Below are 27,940 nucleotides of genomic sequence, written 5' to 3'. Positions count from 1 at the left end.
GACGGAACCTGTGACATGGTCAAAATGGCGGTGGTGGCCGCCTCCCATTTTAGTACAAAAACGTGATATTGGAGGCTTTGGAAACCCATTGTCCAATATTTATATGTCGATGGTTTGGAGACTTATTTCCTGATATTTGAACATCTCACCTCTGATTGGATAACAGACTCTGTTTGCTCTGCAGCATTGATGTTTCTCCACTAATAACAAATAAGAATGTGTTCTTCCATGTCGTGGCGTTCCTAACGGAGATACACTCTCCTCTCTCTCACAAGCCGCGGTTCTGCGGTTTCTGGTTCCTCAGAGCTGTGCTGTTGTTTATGTGTTTATTTAATAATCTAACATCAAAACAAACTTTAAAGTTAAATTTGAAAAAATAATTCACAAACAGGAAAAGACTGAAAACCAACATCAAACTTTAATCTTTAGCTCTTAATAATTGAACATCAAAAGGATGTGTTTAATATTCTGACGTTAAAAAGATTGTTATGTTTTCAGAGAATAAATAGATTAAAATCTCAGTTGAACAATTAAAGAGGTTGGTTTACCACAACACTACAAACAATTGTTCTAAAAACAGCGACAGGTTGAGATTTATATGTTTTGTTTGTGCTTTTAGCTGAAAAAATCAGATAAAATAATTCAAATCAAAAACCTAATTAAACATAATTAATCAGATTTAACGGTTTTCTAATTAGTTTGTTAATTAAAACAATGCTTTTTTATAAAATCAACTACCAATGTTATTGTACATCAGCACTCAATGTTTTGCCTGAAATGTCTCAATTTTTCACATGCTCCGCCCCCTTTTTGGGCTTTTAGATATCAGCCAATAAGAAGTCAACTCCAGCCTTAAGGCGACAGGAAGTAAAATGGCGAGGTGCACCTCATGAATCGATGAGGTCAGTCTGACATAAATATACAACTTTAGAAAAACAAATCCATTCAAATAAAAACAACATAACATAAAATGTGTGAACGTTAGATTTACTTTGGATCTGAGGTCTACCTGAGCTCCAACAACCAATCACAGCTGAGTGCTGCTCAACTCACCATTTCATATTAATTATTGTGCTTATTTAAAGCTTATTGGACGATAAACAGGAAGTGAATGTCAAGCAGCAGCTTTGGTCTCCCACTCCTGCAAATGAGAAAAAAATAATTGATTGTAAAGTAAATATTAATATTTACACATCATCGGCTGTTTTTGTTGTTTTCCAAACAAATCCTGCAGACCTGTAGAGAGGACCTTCAGCTGGAGAACATCTCACCTTCTTCCTCTGGAAAACCTTTCCATGTTCAATAAACAGCGCTGAAGGAGCTCGTCTCAGAGAGGTCTTCGCTGAGGCCGTCCGCCGCAACAGAGGGTTCAGGAAGCCCACCTAGCAGGGATCAGCAGAGAGCAGCAAGGATCAGCAGAGAACAGTAAGGATGAGCAGAGATCAGCAGAGACCAGCAGGGATCAGCAAGGATGAGCAGAGATCAGCAGAGACAAGCAGGGATCAGCAGAGAGCAGCAAGGATGAGCAGAGACCAGCAGAGATCAGTAAGGATCAGTGGAGGCCAGCAGAGATGAGCAGTTGGAGCAGAACCCAGAAGGCCCAGTAGAACCAGTGAGCAGACACAATAATGTGTAGTCAGATGTTGATCAGAGAACATCTGGACCAGGTTTTCCTACCTGGGCACGTTCGGTGCAGATGGCCAGCGACTGTCTGAAGGAGGTGCGTTTGTTTCGCTTGACTGCAGACACCAGGTTGGTTTCTGACTCCGCCCTCATCTGAACCACAGGTTTCCCAGCCAGCTCCAGCTTCTGAACGCTGCGCTGCACCTCTCTCAATTGTTTACCTGAAACAGAGTTGGCACACGTGGAAGCTGTTAGATCTTTTGCTGCTGCAGCATCCAGTTCTTCCCCACAGATCCGTCTGTATCTGTGAAGAGGACCAGAACCAAACCACCTGAACCAGACCAGGACTCACTCTGACTGCAGACAGTCGTGTTGCTGTAGGTCGCCGAGTCCCTGGACGACATCGAGCTGCGCTGAACTAAATCCTGAGAGCTGTGGAGCTGCAGGAGGACAAAGATTCACCAACATTTTCTTCTAAACCACCAGAACGCATCTAAAGCTAACAAAGATGATGCATTATGGGAAACTACAGTTTAATCTGCTTTCCTTTCTACCCATGAGGTCATCTTTCTCCTGTTTAGCCCCTTCTTCTGTGTTTTTTACCATGTGCTCCAGAATGGAGGAGTTGGAGTAGACGGGCTGGTCTTTGCTCACTCCGCTCAGACTGAACGGGTCGTCCATGTAGGTGTTGGAGGTGGGGAACCTGCGAGTCTGCAGCCCGCTGAGGAGGAAACATAATGGAAAGGTTTCCGCTCAGGTGGTTGTAAAACACTTTCCCATCAGGACTAATAAACAACGCCCCAACCGAGGCTAAAGCTAATTTAATACAAGGTTAACTTATTCAAGTGAAAAATCCAAATATTTTCTGAAACGTGCAACGTCCCTCCTGGGTTGTGTTTTTGTTTTAGTTCTAATGAGTCGTAATTAAAGTTTTTCAGCAGGAATTTAAAATCAAAATGTTTAGATCGGGACCAAATTTAGACAAAAGTCTGACACACACAGAAAACGCAACAGGGCACTGCTTAACTCTGTATTCATATGTAAAGAAAATGGGGGCTTGTCCGGGATTTTAAACCCTTATTCAGGCTGCTGTCTTTGAGAAGTTTCCTTTGAGTTTAATTTTATGTGTTTATTGGGACACAGAATTGAATGGTAACTGGATGTATGACCTCTAACCTCAGAGCGCCCCCTGTGGGCTCCTGAGTCTTGTTGTCATGGTAACTGTGATTGACAGTTCCGTCCTGAAGCAGCTTCAGCCAACGTAGTTTCTCCTCTGAAGAGTTCACCTGCGGAGACAAATGCCAGACAGAAGGATGGTTAACGTGGAGCAAACAGAAACAAGCAAACGGAGCCGCTGGCTCACCTCCAGTACAGCCACCTGGTCACCGAGCATGCTCAGAGAGATCCTGTAGGAGCGATCAGTGTCAGTTCCTCCTCTGACTTTACAGCCTCTGAGCTGGACAGTGTACTCTGGAGAACGCTTCTTCTGCTCTTCCTGTTTCACCTCCTCCTCGCCAAACATGTTGAGAACTCCATCCTCCACCTGGCACCATAAACTCTGCCACTGACAGTTCATCAGAACGTTCAGGAACCCTGAAACAAAACCGCTGGGTCAGGCTCTGATACTCCTTTACTGCTGCAACATTCTGAGCTCTGGGTCTGAACTCAGGTCAGCTAGAATGGCGTTTTGAGGGCAGCAGCAAAGTGTTTAACTGATGTAAGTACAGTTTAGTCCTGTGGATTCCGACGTTCACTCGCCAGGTAAGTGATGGAAAAAATACTGAAGACAAAACAGCAACAGTTTGTGCCAAAGTACACCCCCTCCCCCACCAATACATAAATAACTATAAAATCACATCTTAGGAAGACTCAAAAAGTTGTTTTCTATTTTCTATCGACGGCTAATGCAGGAAATGGGGTAGAAGACTATTTTCACATTCAGCCAGCTTGTTAAACTCAGAGTGACCGATTATATTTAAAAAAGAACGAGTAAAAATAGTTTCTCAGTGAACTTGGCTTTTAAAGGAAAACTGGGAGTAAAACTAGTAACTCATTTGGACTCAAGCCCAACAACACACACTCACACACATTTGGAATGTGTCCCTGCAGGCATCTTCAGATGGAGTGTCTGCTGCTCCAAGGCAAACTTTAAGACTTACTAACTTGCAAACAGGATTCAGTTTAATTAAAGTGGATTACTTGGGAATAACTAGGTTTACAGCTAATGATATAAAAATGTGCCCTAAACATAATCCAAAGGGGTGTCATTTACTGATTTTCTAATATGTAGGTTAAAACTTGGGGGCTTGTCCGGGATATTAACCTCTTTTCAATGTTGCCCACCAGCTTTGAGAATATTTTAAAGGAATTTTACTTGTTTGTATTTAGGTAGAATTTGTGGAACTTCAGATGTTGGCTGCAGTGCTGGACTTGACCCCCTCAAGAACCAAAGCCTAAAAAGCGTGTGGGTGTGAGACTCAGGCTGTAAGCAGCTCAATACCTGGGTCTTTGTTCAAGCTGCAGTCAGGTGAAGGTTTCTCCTCATCAGAGATGGTCTGGACTGAACTGGACTGAAAACAGAAGAAAACACTCTTTAGAAATATTTTAATTCAGTTCATTCAACAAAACTTTCAACAAAGTAAAGTCACCCTGCAAGACAGCTGATGGTCAGATTTACTCAGCGATGAGAAGCTCCGAGTCTCCAGCTCCCCATCAGCGCTTGCCTCCTCCATCGCCTTCACACAGACCAGAAGTCAACTAAACCAGTCAGTGTGTGTGTTGTGAGGTTAGCGTTAGTGTTGGCTCGTGTGCTGCTGACCTGCCGCCACTCGTCGGCCTGCTGGAAGCTGCTGTAGCCCAGAACCAGCGACTCGGAGCCCAGAGGGACCAGTTTGAGTTGGTGCTGGATCCTAGCGTTGCTCTTCAGCTTGTAATGGAGCTGACAGCCTCGAAGGTTCACCTCCATCTGAGGCAACAGGTCCTGAGCAAATTTATAACACTGAAACACACACACACACACACACACACACACACACACACACACACACACAGATGTGTGATTACAGCAGCATCTAGTGGACACCACAGGAACTGCAGGAGGACAGGTGCGTTCATCCTCTTCCTCACCAGCAGCACGTCGTTCCGGATGATGAACAGCTGTTTGCTCCACTGCCCGAGCCACTTCCTCCTCCACAGGTAGCCACAGAGGCGGGACTCGGGGGCGGGCCTTAGGCAGGGCTGCGAGGCGCTCCATTGGATATAGTGAGCTCTGTCCTTCACAAGGCCCACCTTCTCATCTTCATCATCATCCCTCTCACTGTATGACTCATAGTGGCTGCTGTCAGACTCCGCCCTCTCTGGAACAACGGGTGTATGTTTGGTGGTTTCAGCAGCTAGATAAGGTTCTGCCTCTTCGTAGGTATCCTCCTCTTCATCATCACCTCTGACACCTCCTGGAGGGTGGGGGGGCACCATGGGGCCCAACACCTAGAACAAGTGAGGAGTTTAATCTTCTCTCCCAGTGTTCTGGTCCACTCTCGTGTAAAACAGCAAATCCAAAACCAGCGGCTGAGTCTGGTTCTGGTCTGGTCTCTAACTGGACCTTGTAGACGTGCTGCTGGGTTTGGATCTTGGTCCTGTTTCATGACCCGCTTTGGTCCTAGCTTCAGACAGGACCCAGTGAAAGCTGCTGGGTCAGAACCAGTCCAAACCATCAACCCTCCACCACTGTGCTGACAGCTGTGATCAGCTGTTTGTGCTGCAGATGCATTAAGGATGCAAATCTCCACTTTGGTTTGATTTTTCCTGAAGTCTTGTGGTTCACTAAGAGGAAACGTTAGCAAACCCGAGCTGACCTTTGACCTTTACCTGTAGACCCTGAGCTGAATCTCTGGATTAACAATTTTATTCAAACACGTGAAGGTTATAAATAATCTCTGTGACCCGATGGAGGATCTGAATCTGTGAGGGTTCATTTGGAAACCACTGAAATTAAATATTTTCTTGTTTTCTGTAGATTAAAAACAGGAAATGTAATTTTCATTTGGTAGCAAATAAAATTAAAGAGAAAAACGGAAGTTTTTCACTTCCGCTGCTCCTGAATGAGTTTAGAACAGAGTCTAGTAAATATGTGCTGTAATTTATGTGTGTGTGACCGTGTGTGTGTGTGTGTGTGTGTGTGTGTGTGTGTGTGTGTGTGTGTGTGTGCGTGTGTGTGCGTGTGTTCCATCCATCACGTAGACCAGATGCTAATCAGTCTCCATCGGAGACTACTTCCTCCCCCTGCAGAGCCGTCAGCCAATAGGAGTGAGAGAAGACCGCCTCACATGTAAACAGTGGACTTCCTGTCCCTCCCTCACACACTCAGTCACCCTGTCGTCTCCTCCCAGCCCCCAGGAGGGCCCGGTCTGTCATTACTGACCCACATCACAGAACCTCCATCCTCCTCTGGGTTCAAATCTAAAAACAGCTTTCTGCTCCTCGTTCCCCTGAGGTCAGAGAGGTTCTGCTGAGATGGGATCAGCGATGCTCCTGGATTTCCATGGCAACCAGTGGTGATGGGGACAGTGGTAACTATTCTAGTCGTTGATAGATTTTCCTGTTTATATGCTCCTCAAAGTTCAAAGCCCCTGATCCAGTGAGCCAGTCCTGACTTTACTGTAATCTGTTCCCTTCAGCGGTCGTGTGTGTGTGTGTGTGTGTGTGTGTGTGTGTGTGTGTGTGTGTGTGTGTGTGTGTGTACTCACCCTGTTCCTCAGCCAGACTGATGGGTCCTGACATGAGACCAGCTCAGAGGACCAGAGACCTTCTAGACAAACACGTTTGTTCAGAGTCAAGCTAGCAAGAGGGACAATGTTCTGGCTGCTTCCTGCTCTCCGGCTAACATGAAATCATTAGCTGTTTCAGGTATTAGCCTGTACCTGTCCCAGGTGTGTCCGTCAGCTCGTTGCTAGGAGACGATGATGGACAGCTCATAACCATGTACTCAGCATCTTCCACTGAAAAAACAGGAGTTTTGCATCAAATACTGAAACTTTGCTGAGTCGCTCAGAAATAATCTTTAGTGACTCAGCAACTTTACTGTTTCTATCCATTACAAGAACAACCTCAGCTACTGCTATCAGGATGTATTAGTCTATGTTTGATCAGTTTATATATTCAATAAATTTACATTCATTTGTTTCATCTTCACATCCTTATAAATCAGTTTGTATGTTTCATTAAACAACTGAGCAGGTCCAACAGAAACGTGGACTGATGATCCTGCCAGTGGTTCAGATGAGTTTGGCTCAGTCCCGTCACCTTGAGTATCGGGAGTCTGGAGTCTGGTGAGAAGATCTGAAATGGATTTCTTCTGAGCCTGGGCGATGTAGCTCAGGTTCTCAGAGTCCAGAACACACAGGAAGGACTGCAGGTCCCAGATCAGCTTTGCCAACACTAATAACAGATGGAGTCAGTTATCAGACAGGTGAACCGCTGTACAAGTCCGACAGACGAGCAAACAGCTAGACGAGTCAGACAGACAGGTTGACAGCAGGATGAGGCAGTTGTCAGTTGTAAGACAGACAGATAAATAGCTGAACAAGTCAAACAGACAGGTGAACAGCGGGGGGAGTCAGACAGATAAACACCTGGATCAGACGGACAGACAGATAAACACCTGGATTAATCAAACAGACAAACAGCTCAACAAGTCCGAAAGACAAATGAACAGTTAGGAGTCAAACAGACAGGTGAACAGCTGGATGAGTCAGACAGACAAGTGAACAGCTGGATGAGTCAGACAGGTGAACAGCTGGACTAGACAGACAAGCGAACAGCTGGATGAGACAGACAGGCGAACAGCTGGATTAGACAGACAGGTGAACAGCTGGATCAGACGGACAGACAGATAAACACCTGGATTAATCAAACAGACAAACAGCTCAACAAGTCCAAAAGACAAATGAACAGTTAGGAGTCAAACAGACAGGTGAACAGCTGGATGAGTCAGACAGACAAGTGAACAGCTGGATGAGTCAGACAGGTGAACAGCTGGACTAGACAGTCAGGCGAACAGCTGGATGAGACAGACAGGTGAACAGCTGGATGAGTCAGACAGACAAGTGAACAGCTGGATGAGTCAGACAGACAGGTGAACAGCTGGATGAGTCAGACAGACAAGTGAACAGCTGGATGAGTCAGACAGACAGGTGAACAGCTGGATGAGTCAGACAGACAAGTGAACAGCTGGATGAGTCAGACAGGTGAACAGCTGGACTAGACAGTCAGGCGAACAGCTGGATGAGACAGACAGGTGAACAGCTGGATGAGTCAGACAGACAAGTGAACAGCTGGATGAGTCAGACAGACAAGTGAACAGCTGGATGAGTCAGACAGACAGGTGAACAGCTGGATGAGTCAGACAGACAAGTGAACAGCTGGATGAGTCAGACAGACAGGTGAACAGCTGGATGAGTCAGACAGACAAGTGAACAGCTGGATGAGTCAGACAGACAAGTGAACAGCTGGATGAGTCAGACAGACAGGTGAACAGCTGGATGAGTCAGACAGACAAGTGAACAGCTGGATGAGTCAGACAGGTGAACAGCTGGACTAGACAGTCAGGCGAACAGCTGGATGAGACAGACAGGTGAACAGCTGGATGAGTCAGACAGACAAGTGAACAGCTGGATGAGTCAGACAGACAAGTGAACAGCTGGATGAGTCAGACAGACAGGTGAACAGCTGGATGAGTCAGACAGACAAGTGAACAGCTGGATGAGTCAGACAGACAGGTGAACAGCTGGATGAGTCAGACAGGTGAACAGCTGGACTAGACAGTCAGGCGAACAGCTGGATGAGATAGACAGGTGAACAGCTGGATGAGACAGACAGGTGAACAGCTGGATGAGTCAGACAGACAAGTGAACAGCTGGATGAGTCAGACAGACAAGTGAACAGCTGGATGAGTCAGACAGACAGGTGAACAGCTGGATGAGTCAGACAGACAAGTGAACAGCTGGATGAGTCAGACAGACAGGTGAACAGCTGGATGAGTCAGACAGGTGAACAGCTGGACTAGACAGTCAGGCGAACAGCTGGATGAGATAGACAGGTGAACAGCTGGATGAGACAGACAGGCGAACAGCTGGATGAGCCATATTCCAGCTGTCCTGCTGTAACGGTCTTCAGAAGAGCCTTTTAGAATGACAGAAGTGAACAAACATCAAACGTTTCCTGATGTTATCTCTGTGTCTTGCTGAGTCGTTGTCAGAGCGATGAGTCATGTTTGATCTCTTACTATCAGAATATCTGTTTACACTGAAACAGACACACTGTCTGTCTGCTCTGCTTCATGTTTGTAATGATTAACTCCACTCAAGAATCCAAAGGAAACAGAACAAAATGCTCAAAACCGGAAAATTAGCAGAATTCTGAAGATTTCCAAACAGGAAAAGCCTGACTGAATAGCTCCTGTGATGGTAGACACAAATGTTCATTATTACAAGATTATTAATTACAGGTCCTTATCTCCTCCTCTTCAAAAACACAAAGTGAATACTAGGCCAAGATTCCGATGTTTTACACAAGATGATAAAATCACTTGTATCTGATCAGTTCTTAGTTTGTGAGTTAATGAGTCATCAATTAATCCAAAGTTAACGACGCCACCTCAGGTGGGTCAGCAGGTAGATCCAGGTGTTCTAGCCTTCACAGGTCAAAGAGCAAGTCACCCCAAATCAACTTTTTTGGGGTGATAATTTCTATAAATGAGTGTCTAATCGTGCTGTAGACATGTGTAGTCAACAATTTGGCACGTTAGTGCATCTTAGTTCGTATTTAAATACTCTGCCTAAAACAGTGTTCTACAGTCGTCAGGTAAAAACTCAGCACTGCATTTGAATTTAAATCTGCCATCGCTATTGGCCAAGAGTTACACTGTGACTTTAGCTGGTACATTATGATGTCACAATGTCGTTGTCAGCCTGTGTGTGTATTTGTTAGCGGCTCCGCCCTCTCGGTCTGCCAGCCAACAGCATTTGTTGCATTTTTCAAACAGGAAGCTGGAGTGGAGTTAGACTCTGGTAGGGGGTGACTTGCTCTTTGAGGAATGGATCAAACTTTACTGAGTTGCATCATTCAAATTTATTTATTTATTTGTTTATTTATTTAATTATTTCGTTGTTTGTTTGTTTGTTTGTTTGTTCATTTATTTGTTTTTTATTTGTTTATTTATTAGTGTTAAACATAATCTGAGCCTTATGAAATCCATGAACTTGGCTTTCCTCTCAAAATTCCACATTCAGTTCTAATTTTCCAGGATGATTTACTCTAAAAAAAAACATCATTTCAGAGACACAACCTGAAAGATCAGTGATCCTCTAAGGGCTCTGGACATTCCCAGTACAACCATTATAAAACTGGTTTTAGCTTATAGCTTTCATCTGATTCTGTTTCATTGCAAAATTGTTTCAGATGAAGTCTCCGAGGTAAAACAAGCCACGCAAAACATAAAGTGAATCAAAACCTCTGTGAAACGCGTCTGTCTGATGTTTGAGCTTCAGTGGAATGTGAGAATGAGACGTTTCAGAGAACTGACGAGAGAAGATGTTAAAACCTGCAGCTAGAACCCCGCAGGAGAACAAGGAGCGATTGTTCTGCTGCTCCGTTCCTCCATTCAGACCTGGTCCAGTCACTGGGAGGCGAGTGGGAGATGAAGGTTAAACGTTTCTGATTAACTCGTCTCTGCTGATTTACGCCGCTGCTTATCAGCCCGCTGCTGTTTTAAACACCGAGCTTCACATACCTCACACACCCACAGCCCCACAGCCAGAACACACAAGCAGGCTGACGGAGACAACAAAATCACACGGAACGCTACTATCTGACCATCAGCATCACTTCCTGTTTCTGCCTTTTAAGCTGCAGGATGCACACACACACACACACACACACACACACACACACACACACACACACACACACACACACACACACACACACACACACACACACACACACACACACACACAGTTTGCATCATCTCAGAGGACAGTACATGAAACTGGAACATTCAATTGCTTGAACCTACAGAACTTAATGTTTAACCCGAACCAGGCGGATCTCTGTTTACGGCTGGCTGTCACCAGTGATGTTCTGGTTCTGTTGGTTAGACCTGGACCTCTTTGACCTCAGGAACAAAAATCAAACAATTAAATCAAATTTTGTGCATTAAAGGGATACTGTGCAACTTTTTCATATGTTTAAATCATTTTCTTGAGTCAGTATGACCACTGATTTCCCTTTTTCCTATTCTCTCTCTCTTTCATAACATTTTTATCACAATTGTCTCTTTTTGCTCATTTTAAATATATTTTTCAACATTTTCTAAATGCTTTTTTATATTTTTACATTTTTTGTTTTTGTGAAGCGCCTCGTGATTTTTATCTTGAGAGGCGCTATAGAAATGATATTTTCTTCTTCTTCTTCTTCTTTACAGGGTTAACGAGAAGCACTTTGACCCCACCGCCCCCCGTGGCCAGAAAACCACACTTGCAACTTCAGAGTTGCTGATCTGGTCCCTGCTGAGAGTGGACATGCCTGACGCTGCAGTCTGCTTCCAGCGAGTTCATGCACGGCTTAGATCATGAATACGTCTGATTTGTTTGATTTGGTGATGAATCGTCCCTCTAGAAACTAAAGAAGGCTGAGGAGAATATTCAGCAGGTGAAGGTGCTCAAGACGAGCTCACAGTGAGGAGATAAGTTTCGTTCAAGAACGTCGTTTCATTACAGGATCTAAAAATGTTAAATGTTAACAAGATATGTTATATTTGGTTCCTTTTCTCAAAAATAATTACACCAACAGAAACAAGAGTGAGAAAAAGGATTTCAGCTCGTATTCGTTTGCAAAGGATTTAGATTTCTCTGTCACATTTCAGGGATGTTTTGGACAAATTGTCCTTTTCCTATTTTCTTTAGGATTAAAATTAACTCACAACCAAACTTAAATAATAATTAGAATGAAACTTACATAATACAGAATTACTTGTTATTTGGTAATTATTGCAATTTAACTTATAAACATTATGAGGAAGATATCAGCAGTTAGATCCAATCATGACTGTTTTATTGTTCATATAATAATAATAATAATAATAATAATAATAATAATAATAATAATAATTATTATTATTATTATTATTATTATATTATTTAAATCAGGGGCAGTCCCACTGGACTGGCAGACCGGGGTGGTGGTCCCCTTCTTTAAAAAGGGGGACCGCAGGGTGTGTTCCAACTACAGGGGGATCACACTCCTGAGCCTTCCTGGTAAGGTCTATTCAGGGGTTCTGGAGAGGAGGGTCCGTCGGATTGTCAAACCTCAGATTCAGGAGGAGCAATGTGGTTTTCGTCCTGGCCGTGGAACACTGGACCAGCTCTATACCCTTAGGGGGATCCTGGAGGTCATTGCAAACTCTCGGTACCTCAGCAGAGCGAGTAATATCATCAAGGACCAGTCTCACCCCAGCAATCAAGTCTTTCAACTATTACCATCAGGTCGACAGTACAGGTCACATAAAACCAGGTCAAACAGATTCAGGGATAGCTTCTTTCCCAGGGCGATCTCTATAGTGAATAAGCATAAAACAATTAAAACTGCTTAGCGACTGTCAAGGTCACCGTCAACTATTATGCTGCTATTCTAACGCCATTTTATACGTAATATTTTAGCTGATATTCTGTATATATTGTGTTATTTGGTATATATTGTACTTACTATTGTTTTGTTTTAGGGGACCTTTTATATTTATAAGTATTATTGTATTGTGCACCAAGGGAGTGGCACTCCAATTTCATTTGTTTGGTGGCCTGAGGATCAGATCTCTGCTTTTTGCAGATGATGTGGTCCTGTTGGCTTCATCAGAACGTGATCTTCAGCTTTCGCTGGAGCGGTTCGCAGCCGAGTGTGAAGCAGCTGGGATGAGAATCAGCTCCTCTAAATCTGAGACCATGGTCTTGATTCTGAAAAGGGTTGAACGCCTTCTCCGGGTCAGGGATGAGTTCCTGCCCCAAGTGGAGGAGTTTAAGTATCTCGGGGTCTTGTTCACGAGTGAGGGAAAACTGGAGCGTGAGATCGATAGGCAGATTGGTGCTGCGTCTGCAGTGATGCGGGCGTTGTACCGGTCTGTCGTGGTGAAGAGAGAGCTGAGTCAGAAGGTGAAGCTCTCGATTTACCGGTCGAGCTACGTTCCTACCCTCACCTATGGTCATGAGCTTTGGGTAATGACCGAAAGAACGAGATCATGGATACAAGCGTCCGAAATGAGTTTTCTCCGAAGAGTGGCTGGGCTCTCCCTTAGAGATAGGATGAGAAGCTCGGTCATTTGGGAGGGGCTCGGAGTAGACCCGCTGCTCCTCCACATCGAGAGGAGCCAGTTGAGGTGGCTCGGGCATCTGGTCAGGATGCCTCCTGGACGCCTCCCTGGTGAGGTTTTCGGGGCACAACCAACTGGGAGGAGACCTAAAGAAGAACCCAGGACACGGTGGAGGGACTATGTCTCTCACCTGGCCAGGGAACGCCTTGGGATTCCCCCAGAGGAGCTGGCCCAAGTGGCTGGGGAGAGGGAAGTCTGGGCCTCTCGCCTTAGGGTACTGCCCCCGCGACCCGACTCCGGATAAGTGGATGAAAATGGATGGATGGATAATTTAAAAATATAATAATAATAATAATAATAATAATTATTATTATTATTATTATTATTATTATTATTATTATTATTATTATTATTATTATTATTATTATAAATCATGAGATGACGAAACCCTAAAGTTGGTTCAAACTAAACTGATTTTACATTTGCAGCAGAAACAACAAAGCAGTGAAGCCCTTCAGGGATTTTTCTGCTCCCCTGACAAGTTGCTGTTTGATCTTTTTACTCTGTGGCTTGTAGCGACCAGAAATCAAAGTAACCATGGCAACCGAGATAAACGGTCTGAGCTGCTCCTGTAATTCAGTCAAGAAGAAAAGTTCAGGAAAAGTGATTTAAGTTTATTTACCATGAAAACCCAAACCCTGAAATTGGCCAGGTGTGTGTGTGTGTGTGTGTGTGTGTGTGTGTGTGTGTGTGTGTTTGTGTGTGTGTGTGCATTTACAGCTGTTTTTTATAGGCAATTTGGAGACACATTGCATTAAATAAGTCTTCAGATGACTGTTTCTTGATCTAGAGGAGGTTTGAGGTCTAGAGGAGGTTTAAGGTCTAGAGAAGGTCTGGAAGTCTAGAGGAGATTTCAGGTCTAGAGGAGATTTGAGGTCTAGAGGAGGTCTGGAGGTCTAGAGGAGGTTTGGGGTCTAGAGGAGGTCTTGAGGAGATTTGAGGTCTGGAGGTCTAGAGGAGGTTTGAGGTCTAGAGGAGGTTTAAGGTCTAGAGAAGGTCTGGAAGTCTAGAGGAGATTTCAGGTCTAGAGGAGATTTGAGGTCTAGAGGAGGTCTGGAGGTCTAGAGGAGGTTTGGGGTCTAGAGGAGGTCTTGAGGAGATTTGAGGTCTAGAGGAGGTTTAAGGTCTAGAGGAGGTCTGAAGCCTAGAGGAGATTTGAGGTCTCGGAGATTTGAAGTCTAGAGAAGGTCTAGAGGAGGTTTGAGGTCTGGAGGTCTAGAGGAGATTTGAGGTATAGAGGAGGTCTGGAGGTCTAGAGGAGGTCTGGAGGTCTAGAGAAGGTCTGGAGGTCTAGAGGAGGTTTAAGGTCTAGAGGAGGTCTGGAGGTCTAGAGAAGGTCTGGAAGTCTAGATGAGATTTGAGGTCTCTGAGATTTGAGGTCTAGAGGAGGTCTGGAGGTCTAGAGGAGATGTGAGGTCTAGAGGAGGTCTGGAGGTCTAGAAGAGGTCTGAAGTCTAGAAGAGATTTGAGGTCTAGAGGAGATTTGAGGTCTAGAGGAGGTTTAAGGTCTAGAGGAGGTCTGGAGAACTAGAGAAGGTCTGGAGAACTAGAGGAGGTTTGAGGTCTAGAGGAGGTCTGGAGGTCTAGAGGAGATGTGAGGTCTAGAGGAGGTCTGGAGGTCTAGAAGAGGTCTGAAGTCTAGAGGAGATTTGAGGTCTAGAGGAGATTCGAGGTCTAGAGGAGGTTTGAGGTCTAGAGGAGGTTTAAGGTCTAGAGGAGGTCTGTAGAACTAGAGCAGATCTGGAGAACTAGAGGAGGTTTGAGGTCTAGAGGAGGTCTGGAGGTCTAGAGGAGGTCTGGAGGTCTAGAAGAGGTTTGAGGTATAGGAGATTCGAGGTCTAGAGGAGGTTTAAGGTCTAGAGGAGGTCTGGAGAACTAGAGAAGGTCTGGAGAACATGAGGAGGTTTGAGGTCTAGAGGAGGTCTGGAGGTCTAGAGGAGATGTGAGGTCTAGAGGAGGTCTGGAGGTCTAGAAGAGGTCTGAAGTCTAGAGGAGATTTGAGGTCTAGAGGAGATTCGAGGTCTAGAGGAGGTTTGAGGTCTAGATGAGGTTTAAGGTCTAGAGGAGGTCTGGAGAACTAGAGAAGGTCTGGAGAACTAGAGGAGGTTTGAGGTCTAGAGGAGGTCTGGAGGTCTAGAGGAGGTCTGGAGGTCTAGAAGAGGTTTGAGGTATAGAGGAGATCTGGAGGTCTAGAGGAGGTCTGGAGGTCTAGAGAAGGTCTGGAGGTCTAGAGGAGGTCTAGAGGTCTAGAGGAGGTTTGAGGTCTAGAAGAGGTTTGAGGTATAGAGGAGATCTGGAGGTCTAGAGGAGGTCTGGAGGTCTAGAAGAGGTTTGAGGTATAGAGGAGATCTGGAGGTCTAGAGGAGGTCTGGAGGTCTAGAGAAGGTCTGGAGGTCTAGAAGAGGTTTGAGGTATAGAGGAGATCTGGAGGTCTAGAGGAGGTCTGGAGGTCTAGAAGAGGTTTGAGGTATAGAGGAGATCTGGAGGTCTAGAGGAGGTCTAGAGGTCTAGAGGAGGTCTGGAGGTCTAGAAGAGGTTTGAGGTATAGAGGAGATCTGGAGGTCTAGAGGAGGTCTGGAGGTCTAGAGAAGGTCTGGAGGTCTAGAGGAGGTCTAGAGGAGGTTTGAGGTCTAGAAGAGGTCTGGAGGTCTAGAAGAGGTTTGAGGTATAGAGGAGATCTGGAGGTCTAGAGAAGGTCTGGAGGTCTAGAGGAGGTCTGGAGGTCTAGAAGAGGTTTGAGGTATAGAGGAGATCTGGAGGTCTAGAGGAGGTCTGGAGGTCTAGAAGAGGTCTGAGGTATAGAGGAGATCTGGAGGTCTAGAGGAGGTCTGGAGGTCTAGAGAAGGTCTGGAGGTCTAGAGGAGGTCTAGAGGTCTAGAGGAGGTCTGGAGGTCTAGAGGAGGTCTGGAGGTCTAGAAGAGGTTTGAGGTATAGAGGAGATCTGGAGGTCTAGAGAAGGTCTGGAGGTCTAGAGGAGGTCTAGAGGTCTAGAGGAGGTTTGAGGTCTAGAAGAGGTTTGAGGTATAGAGGAGATCTGGAGGTCTAGAGGAGGTCTGGAGGTCTAGAGGAGGTCTGGAGGTCTAGAAGAGGTTTGAGGTATAGAGGAGATCTGGAGGTCTAGAGGAGGTCTGGAGGTCTAGAGGAGGTCTGGAGGTCTAGAAGAGGTTTGAGGTATAGAGGAGATCTGGAGGTCTAGAGGAGGTCTGGAGGTCTAGAGGAGGTCTGGAGGTCTAGAAGAGGTTTGAGGTATAGAGGAGATCTGGAGGTCTAGAGGAGGTCTGGAGGTCTAGAGAAGGTCTGGAGGTCTAGAGGAGGTCTAGAGGTCTAGAGGAGGTTTGAGGTCTAGAAGAGGTTTCAGACCTTTTCAGAGGGAGTCCGGGTCAGATTTGGTTTTGTTTGAGGCCTGTTATGTTATCATGCCAGCTCTCGGAGGGTGCAGACACTATTTTCCTCCTCTCCTCCATATCTTATCCTCAAGGTCTTTGTTTGTGTGTGCTGGGTGCACGGCTGCTTCTGCATTTTTTCTGGAAACTGAAATTCACTAAAATGGATCTCGTCAGTTGGTCACTCAATGCCATTGGCAAAATTTTTTCAACGATGGGAACGGGAGAAGGGGCTCCCGGATGTCCTGCCGGTACAGACCCAGTTGGACACATCATGGACTCCTGGAAACAGTGGAACTTGATCTGTCTTTCTCAGCTGTCTGTGGAGGACTCTGAAGATGTGTGGATATCCGTGGTGTTGGTGTCAGGTTTCCTGCTCATTGGCCTTGGAGGCTACCTGGCTTACTGGAAAATTAACGAGCTGTCGAGGAATATTGGCCTGATCCCGGAGCTCAGAGATGGTTTGCACCGTGCTGTGAATTCACAGACTCACATAATTGTCGAGATGAATCGTAAGTTTGGGACTTTGGCCGAGATTCATTCTTGGCACAAAAGATGGATGCCATCAAGGAGAGAGTGGACGAATCAGCATGGATTGGGATAGATTAATGTCCATTATTGGGATTTTGAGAGGTTGAGGACCAACAAACTGTAAGACAGAGTGGAAATTATCTCTGTCTGGCCCCAAAACAATTTCTAATTTGAATCTGGCGTCCTTGAGCCTGCAAGGCTCCAACAAAAACTCCCCTCTCAGAAGATATGTGGAATGTGCCGTCGCTATGGCAACTCAACTCTGTCTCCTTTCCCAGCCTGGGCGGGACTGCGGGAAGGCCGCTGAAACGTTCCAGGGTCACTGCAACCCTCCAAACCTCAATGCTCCTCCCCCTATCCACACTGAGGTGACATGCGCTGCTTATCGTGGCTGCAGGAACTGAAGTGGAGATAGTCCCAACCACCACCCCACCTAGTGGACACTTATGTTGTGTTGTCTGAAGTCTGTTGCATATCTGTCTGAGGTGTTTTTTTGCAGAGCAAAGCTGCCCTCCTGGTGGAGGGTAGCTCTGAAGTGCCTTTTTTTCCCTCCACCTGAACCAATCCTCATGTAACCATCTGATCTCTATTAAGGTAGCGCGACTCGGGGTTGCGAATGACCACAGTCACCAATTCTTGTCATGTGCCCATGTATGTCTGATCTCTGAATTGTGTGTACTGAAACTCTAATTCCCTCTGGGATTAATAAAGTATCTTTGATTGATTGATTCGATGCTTCTGAGGGTTCTTATGAAGAATGAAGTACAAACATGTGCTTGAGGGTGTGGAGCTGCTCTTTTTATCCTCTGGCTGGTAAATATAGGACTGAAAGAACATCTGGATTGATGTTTCCTCAGATCCAGCCAGCAGTCAGGATGACCTCCAGAGGAGCCAGTAACCCATCACCAACATCACCACTGATGTTTGTCTCTGAGCTGTTAAAGAGGAACTATAACTTCTAACACCTTCATCTGCTTTCAGACTCAATGTTCCTCTAAATCTGCTCCATGTGGGATTGAAACAAAGCTGTGAGAAAAAAGCTGAAATACTTGGGTCAGACACCCTGAAGACACAAACAGATCTGATAGATCTAAACTGCTCCATCTCCTGGGACCAGAAGGAGGAGGAAGGGACAACGAAGAAGAGGAGGAGGAGGAGGAAGGAGCAAATGCGGGTGTTTCCGATTGTTAACATACCAGTTCTGTGATAAAGACTCCCCAAAAGCAGGAGGATGGGTTGTGACCATCGGGTTGAGACTCCACCCCTGACAGGGATCTCTACAGGCAGGATGAAGAACTGCAGGGTCAGGATCTGGGTCCAGGACCTGCCTGAACCAGACCGGTCAGAGCGTCTGCAGGCAGCATCAAGGATCTGGGTGTGGGTCAGGAAGCCATGAGGAGCCAGTGGAGCTCCACGAGAAGGATCATGAGAATCCTGTGCATGCTGGAAGGTCTGACAGGAAATACCTGGTTCACCTTCATTAGATGTTATTTATTACCTAATGCTCCACTATTCTGGAACCAATGAAAAAAGTGCATTTGGTTTAAAAGTTAATTGAATAAAAAAGCATTTTTGAACAAAATGAGTTGGTTTTTCCTGATTTTATGAAACATGACAGCATAGAACGGAGGAGCATGAATTTAAATGTGCCGAGTTCAATCAAACGACGTTTTAAAGGAAAATCACTTCCTGGTTTTTTTTCCTTTTCTCCTTTTTTGAGACTTAATGTTTGATATTTGTCAAATTTGCTAAAGTAAATAAATGAGGAAAATGATCAATTATTCTTAGATCTTAGATCAAAACAGCTTTCCCAAAAATATTTTGGATCAAAACTGTTGGTTATGACGATAGACAAACCAGTTTCTGCACCAGTGCTGGTGTTTGGGGCCGATTTCTGACTTTTGTCTCACTCTGATCAGCTGATACTGAATAATCTTAAAGAATTAATAACGTGAATATTTTTGGTTTTTTTTTCTGATTAATTAGAAAGTTATGATTCTGAAGGAAGAACATGTCAGCGGTGGTGAGTTCACAAACACAAAAGGAAAAATGATTTGTGAGTTAGAGCTCGGCTAGTCACAGGTTAAGATGATCGAGCAGAAAAATGGCCGATTCCGATCACCGGCTGATTTATTTTATTTTAATTTTTTAATGCATCTCTGCTGTTTTTACTCCTCTAGCCAGACGGGCAGAAAAGCTTTAAATGTCACTCGTGCAAAATGAGTTTCAAGTTTTAAATTAGATTTTACGTCACTAAATAAAATGACATCAGCACAAAGTTTAAGACTGAAGTGATCGAAAACTGTGAGAGCTGCTGGTACCTCTCTGTTTGTCCATGTCTCTCGTCTCAGCGACTCGTCTTTAGTCTCATTTCTCTGCCGAAGAATCCAAACCAGCCAACAGAATTCCTCCCGACTGAATCGGGTCTGTCGGCTCTGTGGGAAGCGGTTTGAGGTCTGACGGTCAAGGCCTGCCCCCCCCCCCCCCCGACCTCAGCACATGGAGGAGGAGGGAGAGGGCGGATCGGCACCTCATTATGTGTGAGAGTGAAAAACAAGCAGCAACAACAACACAGAAAAAACTTAATTAGAACAAGTCAGAGAACACAAAGAATTTCAGTGATTCTCATTCAAATTATGTTTCCTCTGAAGTTAAATCACTTTCAGCTCGTTTGTCTCAGCTCTTCCTTTCAGAGATGCATCCTGTTTTGTTTTATAAAAACATTTCATGTTGTGATGGAGGAACCAGCTGTTGGAGAGATCCAGATGTTATTATGTCCCAATGTCCTTCACATCTTACTGATTTAAAAAAAAAGTCTAAATAAGAGCTGAAAAATATAAATTATTTTGTGATTCTGTTGTTTTGATTTTGGTGGATAAAAAAGCAGAATATGGAAGTTTTTTGACATTTGATTTTAGTTTTGAGGACTGTACCCTAGAAGTCCAGACGGACAGTAGTGCATTCATGCTTGCCAGGTCAGTGAAAGGTCCCTATGAATGTAAAAAAAAAAAAACGTTTGTCCAGTAGAGAGCAGCAGGATAACTCGGAGGATGCAGGCTACCGCTAAACATTCGTAGAAGAAGAAGCGAAGGCGACGCGTCGCGGAAAAGAGAGCTATTTCCTGACGGCTTAGCAGGTTATCCAGCTAACGGCGTTAACTGTCGGCTTATCCAGCACTTTAATCAGGTTCGCAGGTTGAACACACTGCCGGACTGAAGGTAAAAGATCAGAATTTCACTCACACGCCTGCCCGGGTGAATATTTGTTGTTTTTGGGTGTGAAGTTAAAGAAAAGCGGCTTCTTTCTGTTAGCCGTTAGCCGGTTAGCTCAGAGGGGGAAGTCAGCTGATCGGCTTTTCTGATAATGACACATTCACACTGTTTTATTGCTGAATTTGAGGCCAGCCTAGCGGGCCCCGGTTCGGGTTCGGTGGGGCGAGGCGGACCCGGTCCGTAGCCTTGCGCCGGGTGTGGACTCACCGTTTCCCTATTTTTTTTTTCCTTCCAGAGTCACGATGACAGCCGCTCCTTACAACTACTCCTACATCTTCAAATACATCATCATCGGTGAGTTTTCCCGCGGTTCGGAGTGTTCCGGTACTGGTTCCGAGTTTAATGCGTTAAACTTAGGACTCGCCAGAACAAACGGAACCGTGCTCGGTGCAGGGAAACAAGCAGCTTGCTAGGATCACTGGTTCTGGAAGAACTCTGACCCGGTTCGTTTCGGTTCTGCTCAGCTCTTTGAAGGTCCAACCACCTGTGCCGGTCTGATCTCTGACTGGACCACTACACCAACACCAGCTTCTGTGTTTTGGATCATGGTTCTGCTTTATGACACGGCTCGGTCCAAGTTCCAGACAGATAATCTCGCATCAGGCTCAGAAATACTTTGGTGTCCAGACGAGTTCTGGTGGACTCTGTTGGGTCAGAACCAACCCAAACCATGAGCCTTCCTCCTGAGATCAGCTGATTGTTGTGACCTTTGACCTGCTAACTGAGGCTCACCTTTAGGGTTTTCTGTCATTCCTCTGGGAGTTGACCTTTGACCTCAAGGTGAACCTAAAGAACAAAAATAGTGTAGAAACGACCTTTGACCTTTTCCAAACGGATGGTCAGAAACACGTGCTTCTTAAGGTCGTTGCTATTGCTTTCTCTCCTCTTGTTAGCACACACCTGTATGCTCCAGAGCAGCAAGCTCTAGAGGGAAACGTCAGCCTGATCAGCAGCTCCCGGCCGATCCCGGCTCTTTTAGAAAAAATCATCCTGAACTCTGTGGGAAAAGGAAAACAGCAGCTCACTTGTTTGTGTTGTGTTTGTGTGTTTTCAGGTGATATGGGCGTCGGGAAGTCGTGTTTGCTGCATCAGTTTACAGAGAAGAAATGTGAGTCATCAGTCAAGTTTGATCTAAATGCACCGATGATCCGGTTTCAGTCAGTAAATCAGTTAGACGATGGGCAGAAGGTAATCAGATTTTCTTTTAGTAATCAGAGTAAATTTCCTGCTGGTTTCAGCTGGAGAGAAATTTGATGTTTTAAAAAATAATAAACCTGTTAAAATGTTCTTATGCTGATGGTGGTCAGAGGTAGCCTGGCCAGCCCTGCCCATGCTTCCTTATGGGCAGCAAAGGGTCTGGGAATGCTCCCATTCAAATAACCCCGCCCCCTGAGAATTCTAACCGAGCCGATCAGCGTACGTCACACCGCAACGCTCAGTTTCTCATAAGCAACGATGATGGCGTCCGAAGTGGAGTTCGCCGCAGCTCTTTCCTCCGTTCTAAATGACATGTCTTTCAAACCCCCAACAAGAAGTGCTAAAAGCTTCTCCTCTAAAGGAAGTTGTTTGCATCATCGCCTACAGCTAAAAAAAACGACAGCGTTGTGTGATAGTCATCACGTCTGCCGTTTTTCTGATTGGTTATTTTGATCTGGCTAGTCCTGCCCCTCTGGCTCTAGCATCCAGACTCGTCCTCAGTGTGGAATAGGCAGAGGGTGAGTCTGGCAGGCCAGGCTCGGTCGGAGGGACTGGTGGCACCAGTGCTCAGTGCGCTCCAGCTCAGCTGTGGCTACATCATAGCTCATCCCCATCAGCGCGCGCGTGTGTGTGTGCGTGTATGTGTGTAAGACTGATTGCGTTGTGAAGCACCTTGGGGGTTGTAGAACCCGACATGGTAAACAGGCTGTTTACCATGTTGAAAGTTTAAATGGTGTGCACCTCTCTCTCTCTCTCTCTCTCTCTCTCTCTCTCTCTCTCTCTCTCTCTCTCTCTCTCTCTCTCTCTCTCTCTCTCTCTCTCTCTCTCTCTCTCTCTCTCTCTCTCTCTCTCTAGTCATGGCGGACTGTCCCCACACCATCGGGGTGGAGTTTGGGACCAGGATTATGGAGGTCCACAGTCAGAAGGTGAAGCTACAGATCTGGGACACAGCTGGTCAGGAGCGCTTCAGGGCCGTCACCAGGTCCTACTACAGGGGGGCCGCAGGGGCCCTCATGGTCTACGACATCACCAGGTACGCGGGGGAGGTTCTGTGAATTAAATCGTCCACTAATGAGAAACTAAAGTAAATTGAGTATAAAACTTTAGACTTGGTCAAAGTTGGTTCTTGATGACTTATTTGATGGAACAGAAAACAAACACTAATACTGTACATTATATCTAATCGTTTGTTCTCAATGAGTAAAAAACGCAAATGAACTCATTTTATTCAGGGAGTTAAAGCTGACCGTCTAGTTATCAGCGTCGTAGTTCAGAGAGATCGACTACCGGACCCTAGCAGCAGCCTTCTGAATAAGCAGTAGTTGCTTCACAACTTTATTTGGGGAGACGAGACAAAACGCCAATGCAGTAGTCCAGCCTGCTGGAGGTGAACACATGAATGAGTGTCTCTAGGTCTTGTCTGGACATGAGACCTGCTATCTCATGTCCAGCTATAATAGGTAATGTTATTGTGTATGACCTGACCCAGGGGAGCGTGTAGAGCAGTGGTCCAAGAACTGAGCCTTGGGGGATCCCACATGTCATGGTGATCAGCTTGATTTGTGATCGCCAATAGAAACAACATGACCCCTGTCTTCTTGATATGATTGGAACCAAGTTTGGAATGTGCCTGTTAGGGTTGTCACGGTAACCGGTGTAGCGGTAAACCCCGGTATAAAAGTTGACAACAATAACCGTCTTGTTTTTTAAAACATATATTATCTCGGTGGGTTACCGTGGCTGCGGTGTAGGCGCGGTGACCCTTACCAGCCACCGTATCATCTGCTGAAGTTGCCGGCGGCACATGCGCACTTTGTTGTTTACAACCAAAACGTTCTTGAAGCTAAAGCTGAAATAATGGCTAAAGGAGGAGACGGCAGCGCTCAGGACGTTTATTATCCCTCATAGAAGACAAAGTGGGAAGTACGGGCATCTTTTGGATATTTGAAGAATGCCGAGGGACAGCTGATAGACGACGGCTATCCTGTTTGCAGCACGTGCAGAAAAAGTGTGTGTGAAAGCAGGGTATCTGCAGGTCCTTAAAAAGTCTTAAATTAGCTTTTCCAAATTTAAGGCCTTAAAAACCCTTAAAAATTACAAATAATTCTTAAATACAGTTTCCAAAGGTCTTAAATTTTCAAAGACCCAATAAACAAGATTCTTTTATTTCTATAAAATTTTCATGAATTTCTAGTTGGTGTTCAGCATTTTTTGTGTACGATGTTGGCGTAAGCGGAACCGTACACATTCAGTTGGTTGTGAAGGGGGGCTATTTTTAGATGAGCACATTAGCTGGTTAAACTAGTGGGAGCTTGCGCCATGGGGAAGTGAGAGTTTAATGGTAACTGGATGACTAATCCCATGTTTGCGACGTGGTTAGCACCGGTTCCAGGCAATAGCTGGAAAATAAAGCTTAAATTTAATTATAAAAATAGCTTAAATTTGGTCTAAGTGGCCTTAAAAAAGGTCTTAAATTTGGCTCCCTTAAACCTGCAGATACCCTGGAAAGGCAGCAACGCTTCAAATCTCATGACACATCTGCGTGACCATCACCCACAACTCTACAGTCAACGCAACGCAAGCTAACGTTAGCGTTTTAGCTAAAATGCGTGACCCGAGGATTTGGGTTGAGGGAGAATGCAACGAGTCGCTATATAAAGCAGCCGCAGCGCCGCTACCTGCATATAAACCGTGTCGCGGACACCGCCATGTTGAAATGACGCTATGCATTACGGGGCTCCCAGGGGCAGATAAGAGTTGGTCTCTCTCCGAGAATAATTATGAATTTAACAACGATTACTGCCTGATGACATTTTCCCACATCTGCAAAGCTCACTGGAAGGACACAAACCGAGGACAATATTTTCCTGATATAGGGTTTATTACTCAAGTAAGGGTAAAAAAGTATCTGATTAGAAGTATACTTGAGTACTGAGTATCATCTGATGTAATATTTTTAAATGATGACATCAAACAGACAAAAAATAAGAAGTTATGGGCAAATGTTGGTATTTTAAAGGCTAAAGGGGAAAATGTAAACAAATAAACAACATAATTACAAAATAACACATTTTAGGCTAAATTTAGACACAAACTGAGGACAGTATTTTCCTGATATACAGGGTTTATGTAGTTGTCTGAAAATGTAACACTTTAAAAAAAATACCGCGATAATACCGAAAACCGTGATCATTTCGGTCACAATAACCGTGAGGTTAAATCTTCACACCGTCACAACCCTAGTGCCCGTTTATTTCTAACTTTTGTCAGGTTCTGTTTTCTCACCTTCTGTTTAACTTTCTGAATAAACCTTTCCCGTGTTCAGGAGGAGTACCTACAACCACCTGAGCAGCTGGCTGACGGACGCCAGGAACCTGACCAACCCCAACACGGTGAGCTTGGAGATCCCTCCTCAGTTTGTATTTAGCTGTTTTTACGGCACCAGAGTGTTTGCTAAACGGGATTTGCCGCGGCTAAAGGGGGCACGGGAGCGGTCTCTGCGCTGCCGCAGACTTCCGTTTATCTTGGACATAACTTGCTTTTTATTGCGATTGAAGTCGTGATCGTTACGTTTTTACCAAGCAGCTCCTAAAGGTGTCTGTCCCCATCAGTCCCTGTGCAGTCTCTGGTGATCTGAGCTTCAGCTCTAGCAGAGAGGCTCGTGGAGCGCTGCGGCGCTCCAGTTTGCCATCTCATCTGATTTAGTTCAAAATCAAACCTTATTGCCCGTGTTTACTTTCAATTTCAATGAATTTGCCAGCCGGAGCTCAGCGATACCTTCCCACGTCATCATGACATCTGCCTCTGTTGCACCAGGGCGCATACAACAGACCATTACCGCAATATCACTACCGAGCGAGGCGGAACGAATGCCGCAAAATTCATGCAACGCCATGCCGGCACGGCGCGTTTGTAGACACACCATTGCGGTAACATCACGCCGATTTGCCGGCATGGTGTGTGTTGTAAAAAGGGCTTCTTTGTGGACCCGTGTCAGGACAGGGGACATGTCCAGGTGAAGGACACGGACACCAGCTCCCTGAGACCCAGTGAGGAAGCAGTTCAGATGATGATGGGGAACTCGGGTATTTTAAATCTGATTGGCTCAGAAGCAGCACTCACCTGTTGCGTCAAATCCTACAAAATGATCAGGAGCGATGGATTAAAAGTGGGAGGGGCTAAATAAAATGCCCTGTTCTTTAGAACTAAAGCAGGTGGATCTGGTCGTGTCTGGTCACCATGGAGACCGCATGCTTAAGTGATCTGCTCATATCTGATAATCAAAACACAGATGTGACCGAGTCCCTCACCTGTTGGTCACCTGTTGGATTCTGATCATCCAATCAGAGACAAGTATTTGTGTGACAACACCTCTGGTTCCAGGTGATCATTCTGATCGGGAACAAGGCAGACCTGGAGGCCCAGAGGGACGTGACATACGAGGAGGCCAAACAGTTTGCTGAGGAGAACGGTGAGATTTGGGTTTGACCCGCAGAACCTTTACCCAGATATCAGGTTTCTGCTGAGTCATCAAATCTTTGCTTCCTGTTTCTGCTCAGGTCTGCTGTTTCTAGAAGCTAGCGCCAAGACGTAAGTATCTCCATGTCCAGGCGGGCCCGGGTTCTGATGTTAACGATGTTCTTTTTGCTCCTCAGAGGTGAGAACGTGGAGGAGGCCTTCCTGGAAGCAGCAAAGAAGATCTACCAGAACATCCAGGACGGGAGTCTGGACCTCAACGCTGCAGAGTCGGGAGTCCAGCACAAACCGTCGGCGCCGCAGGGCGGCCGTCTGAACGCCGACAGCCAGCCGGCTAAAGAAGGCTGCAGCTGCTAACCTCAGAACCACCAAACGGGTCGACAGATGGACAAACACGGACCGGTTCGGTCCAGATTCTCTCCCTCTAATCCACTCATCAGTTCTGAACCCGAGCCAAGAATCCGCTAAACCCGCCTGGTTCCTCCTCTTGGCCCGTCACCTGTTCAGGTCTGTGGTTGCTGGTTCTGATCCACTTTGACCCGGACTGATTTGGCTTTTCTCCAAATTAAACATAAACATGATAAATCCACTTCTGGGTCCAAACTTGGTCCTTACCTGGCCCGCAAGCTCAGAACCAACCTGCTTCCTCCAGGTCTGAACTTCTGTTGGTCCAACTCCATCAGAACCACCAATCTCCACTAATGTCAGAACCATGTGAGAACTGAAACTGGACCAGACCCAGACCTCAACCGGGCCAGGCGATTAAAACAGTCAAAAGTCCCAGAACCGGGTCAGAGAGGTCCACATCAGGCTCACCAAGCAGCTCCAGGTCATCCACCAGAACTGACCTGTGGGCCAGAATCACTAATATTTGGCACCGTGGTGGACTCATTCAGAACCGGAGCTGAAATTGGATCACCTGGTCCAAATGATGACCCGGTCCAGACTGAGTTACTCCAGGTTTAAAACTCTTAAGTGTCACAGAAGTCCAGAATTTAAACTTTGGATGTTCTGAAATAGGTTCTGACCCGTGGTTCTGGCTAGAACCTCCTGGGTTCAGATCTGATGCCTCCAAATGGACCTCTGTCATAAACCCCAAGTCATTCCAGAACTTGGTTCTGACCTTTATCTGTAATCTGAAGCTTTGAAAACCCTTTGTGTCTCAAATCCAAAAGATGTTAGATCCACCAGAACCGGGCCTGAGTAACTGGGTTCTGGTGCAGTGGAGTTCTGTTTGGTTCTGACCCAAATCAGCTGGTTACTCAGCTCAGAGTTTTACAAATGATCCGGTTTGGTTCTACTCAGCCTCTGGTGGTGTTCTGGACTCAGGCCCGGTTCTCAGTCAGAAGTCCAGGATCCCACAGCTCCCCCTGGTGGCCGGCCGTGGTTTCTGCCGCAGTCAAACATCCGGCTTCATTTACTTCCTGTTTTTAGTCTGGTTCACCTTTGACCCCTGACGGTAAATAGAAACTCCAGAGGTAGTTTGACCACCTGTCAATCATCCCGTAATCTAGTTAAAGGTCTAATCATGTGACCTCAGACGCCCCGAACGGCACCGTTTACGTTTAAAACCCGCTCAGCAGATCTCATCAGGGCATCAGAAATGAACTCGTAATGATTTCAAACACCTGGATCAACGGGTGTTTTTGTTTCTGGGTCCCAGACGTGAAAAATGTGATCTTTAACTAAAGAATATTCAAAGTTTGTAGATTTTATGATAGGTTTATTTATTATTGCCAGGAAAGGTTTGGATAATAAATGTGTGAAGTGATCCAGCTGTTACAATCATGGGTTTAGAGCTAGTTTGTTTAGTTACCATCGGTTAAAGGTTAACCCGTTCCGATTCGGGTCGACCCAGCACAACTCCTGTGGCGTTTCTTACCTCTGGTACTCGGTTGATGATCTGGATTAAATAATCTGAGTGGATTTGGGGTGATTTTCTGACCACCCCCTGTAGATTCTGGTCCCGCTGAGACCAGATCCTGTGAAAACCCGAAGCAGGACCCAGAACCAGCGTGGCTCTGTTGTCTGTCTGCTGA

The 27,940-nt window shown here is 45.6% G+C and overlaps 2 protein-coding genes across 2 annotated transcripts; one reads left to right on the top strand and one right to left on the bottom strand.

Moving 5' to 3' along the window:
- Window positions 1-399: 399 nt before the first annotated feature.
- Window positions 400-19,918, bottom strand: si:dkey-220o5.5 (actin filament-associated protein 1-like 2). The gene is made up of 19 exons (XM_070555228.1): window positions 19,890-19,918; window positions 19,617-19,704; window positions 19,528-19,537; window positions 19,278-19,447; window positions 18,153-18,408; window positions 6,925-7,059; window positions 6,543-6,620; window positions 6,369-6,430; window positions 4,750-5,109; window positions 4,442-4,621; window positions 4,272-4,358; window positions 4,124-4,193; window positions 2,987-3,216; window positions 2,800-2,909; window positions 2,227-2,344; window positions 1,976-2,063; window positions 1,678-1,844; window positions 1,272-1,382; window positions 400-1,141 (listed from the first exon to the last, which is right to left on the bottom strand). Exons 1-19 carry the CDS (start codon window positions 19,916-19,918, stop codon window positions 1,115-1,117), a joined length of 2,376 nt encoding a protein of 791 aa, XP_070411329.1. The 3' UTR covers window positions 400-1,114.
- A 116-nt stretch (window positions 19,919-20,034) lies between these two features.
- LOC107386141 (ras-related protein Rab-14) lies at window positions 20,035-26,490 on the top strand. The gene is made up of 8 exons (XM_015960344.3): window positions 20,035-20,174; window positions 20,464-20,522; window positions 21,283-21,336; window positions 22,281-22,458; window positions 24,751-24,817; window positions 25,809-25,896; window positions 25,985-26,015; window positions 26,081-26,490. The coding sequence occupies exons 2-8, from the start codon at window positions 20,471-20,473 to the stop codon at window positions 26,256-26,258; spliced, it is 648 nt and encodes a 215-aa protein (XP_015815830.1). The 5' UTR covers window positions 20,035-20,174; window positions 20,464-20,470; the 3' UTR covers window positions 26,259-26,490.
- Window positions 26,491-27,940: the final 1,450 nt, after the last annotated feature.

The sequence above is a fragment of the Nothobranchius furzeri genome, chromosome 10 (assembly GCF_043380555.1).
Source record: "Nothobranchius furzeri strain GRZ-AD chromosome 10, NfurGRZ-RIMD1, whole genome shotgun sequence".
NCBI lineage: Eukaryota > Metazoa > Chordata > Actinopteri > Cyprinodontiformes > Nothobranchiidae > Nothobranchius > Nothobranchius furzeri.
The sequence above is the reverse complement of the archived record's forward strand: the minus strand, read 5'-3'. Positions and strand labels throughout refer to the sequence as shown.

Bases quoted from the DNA above. Each gene is read 5' to 3' on its own strand.
- si:dkey-220o5.5 (XM_070555228.1), bottom strand. From the start codon at position 19,918: ATGCACTACTGTCCGTCTGGACTTCTAGG. The intron at 19,705-19,889 runs GTACAGTCCTCA...TCTCTCCAACAG, and splicing joins TGTCCGTCTGGACTTCTAGG to CTGGTTCCTCCATCACAACA. The intron at 6,621-6,924 runs GTGACGGGACTG...CTGTTTTTTCAG, and splicing joins CCAGACTCCCGATACTCAAG to TGGAAGATGCTGAGTACATG.
- LOC107386141 (XM_015960344.3), top strand. From the start codon at position 20,471: ATGACAGCCGCTCCTTACAACTACTCCTACATCTTCAAATACATCATC. The intron at 21,337-22,280 runs GTGAGTCATCAG...CTCTCTCTCTAG, and splicing joins TCAGTTTACAGAGAAGAAAT to TCATGGCGGACTGTCCCCAC. The intron at 26,016-26,080 runs GTAAGTATCTCC...TTTGCTCCTCAG, and splicing joins CTAGAAGCTAGCGCCAAGAC to AGGTGAGAACGTGGAGGAGG.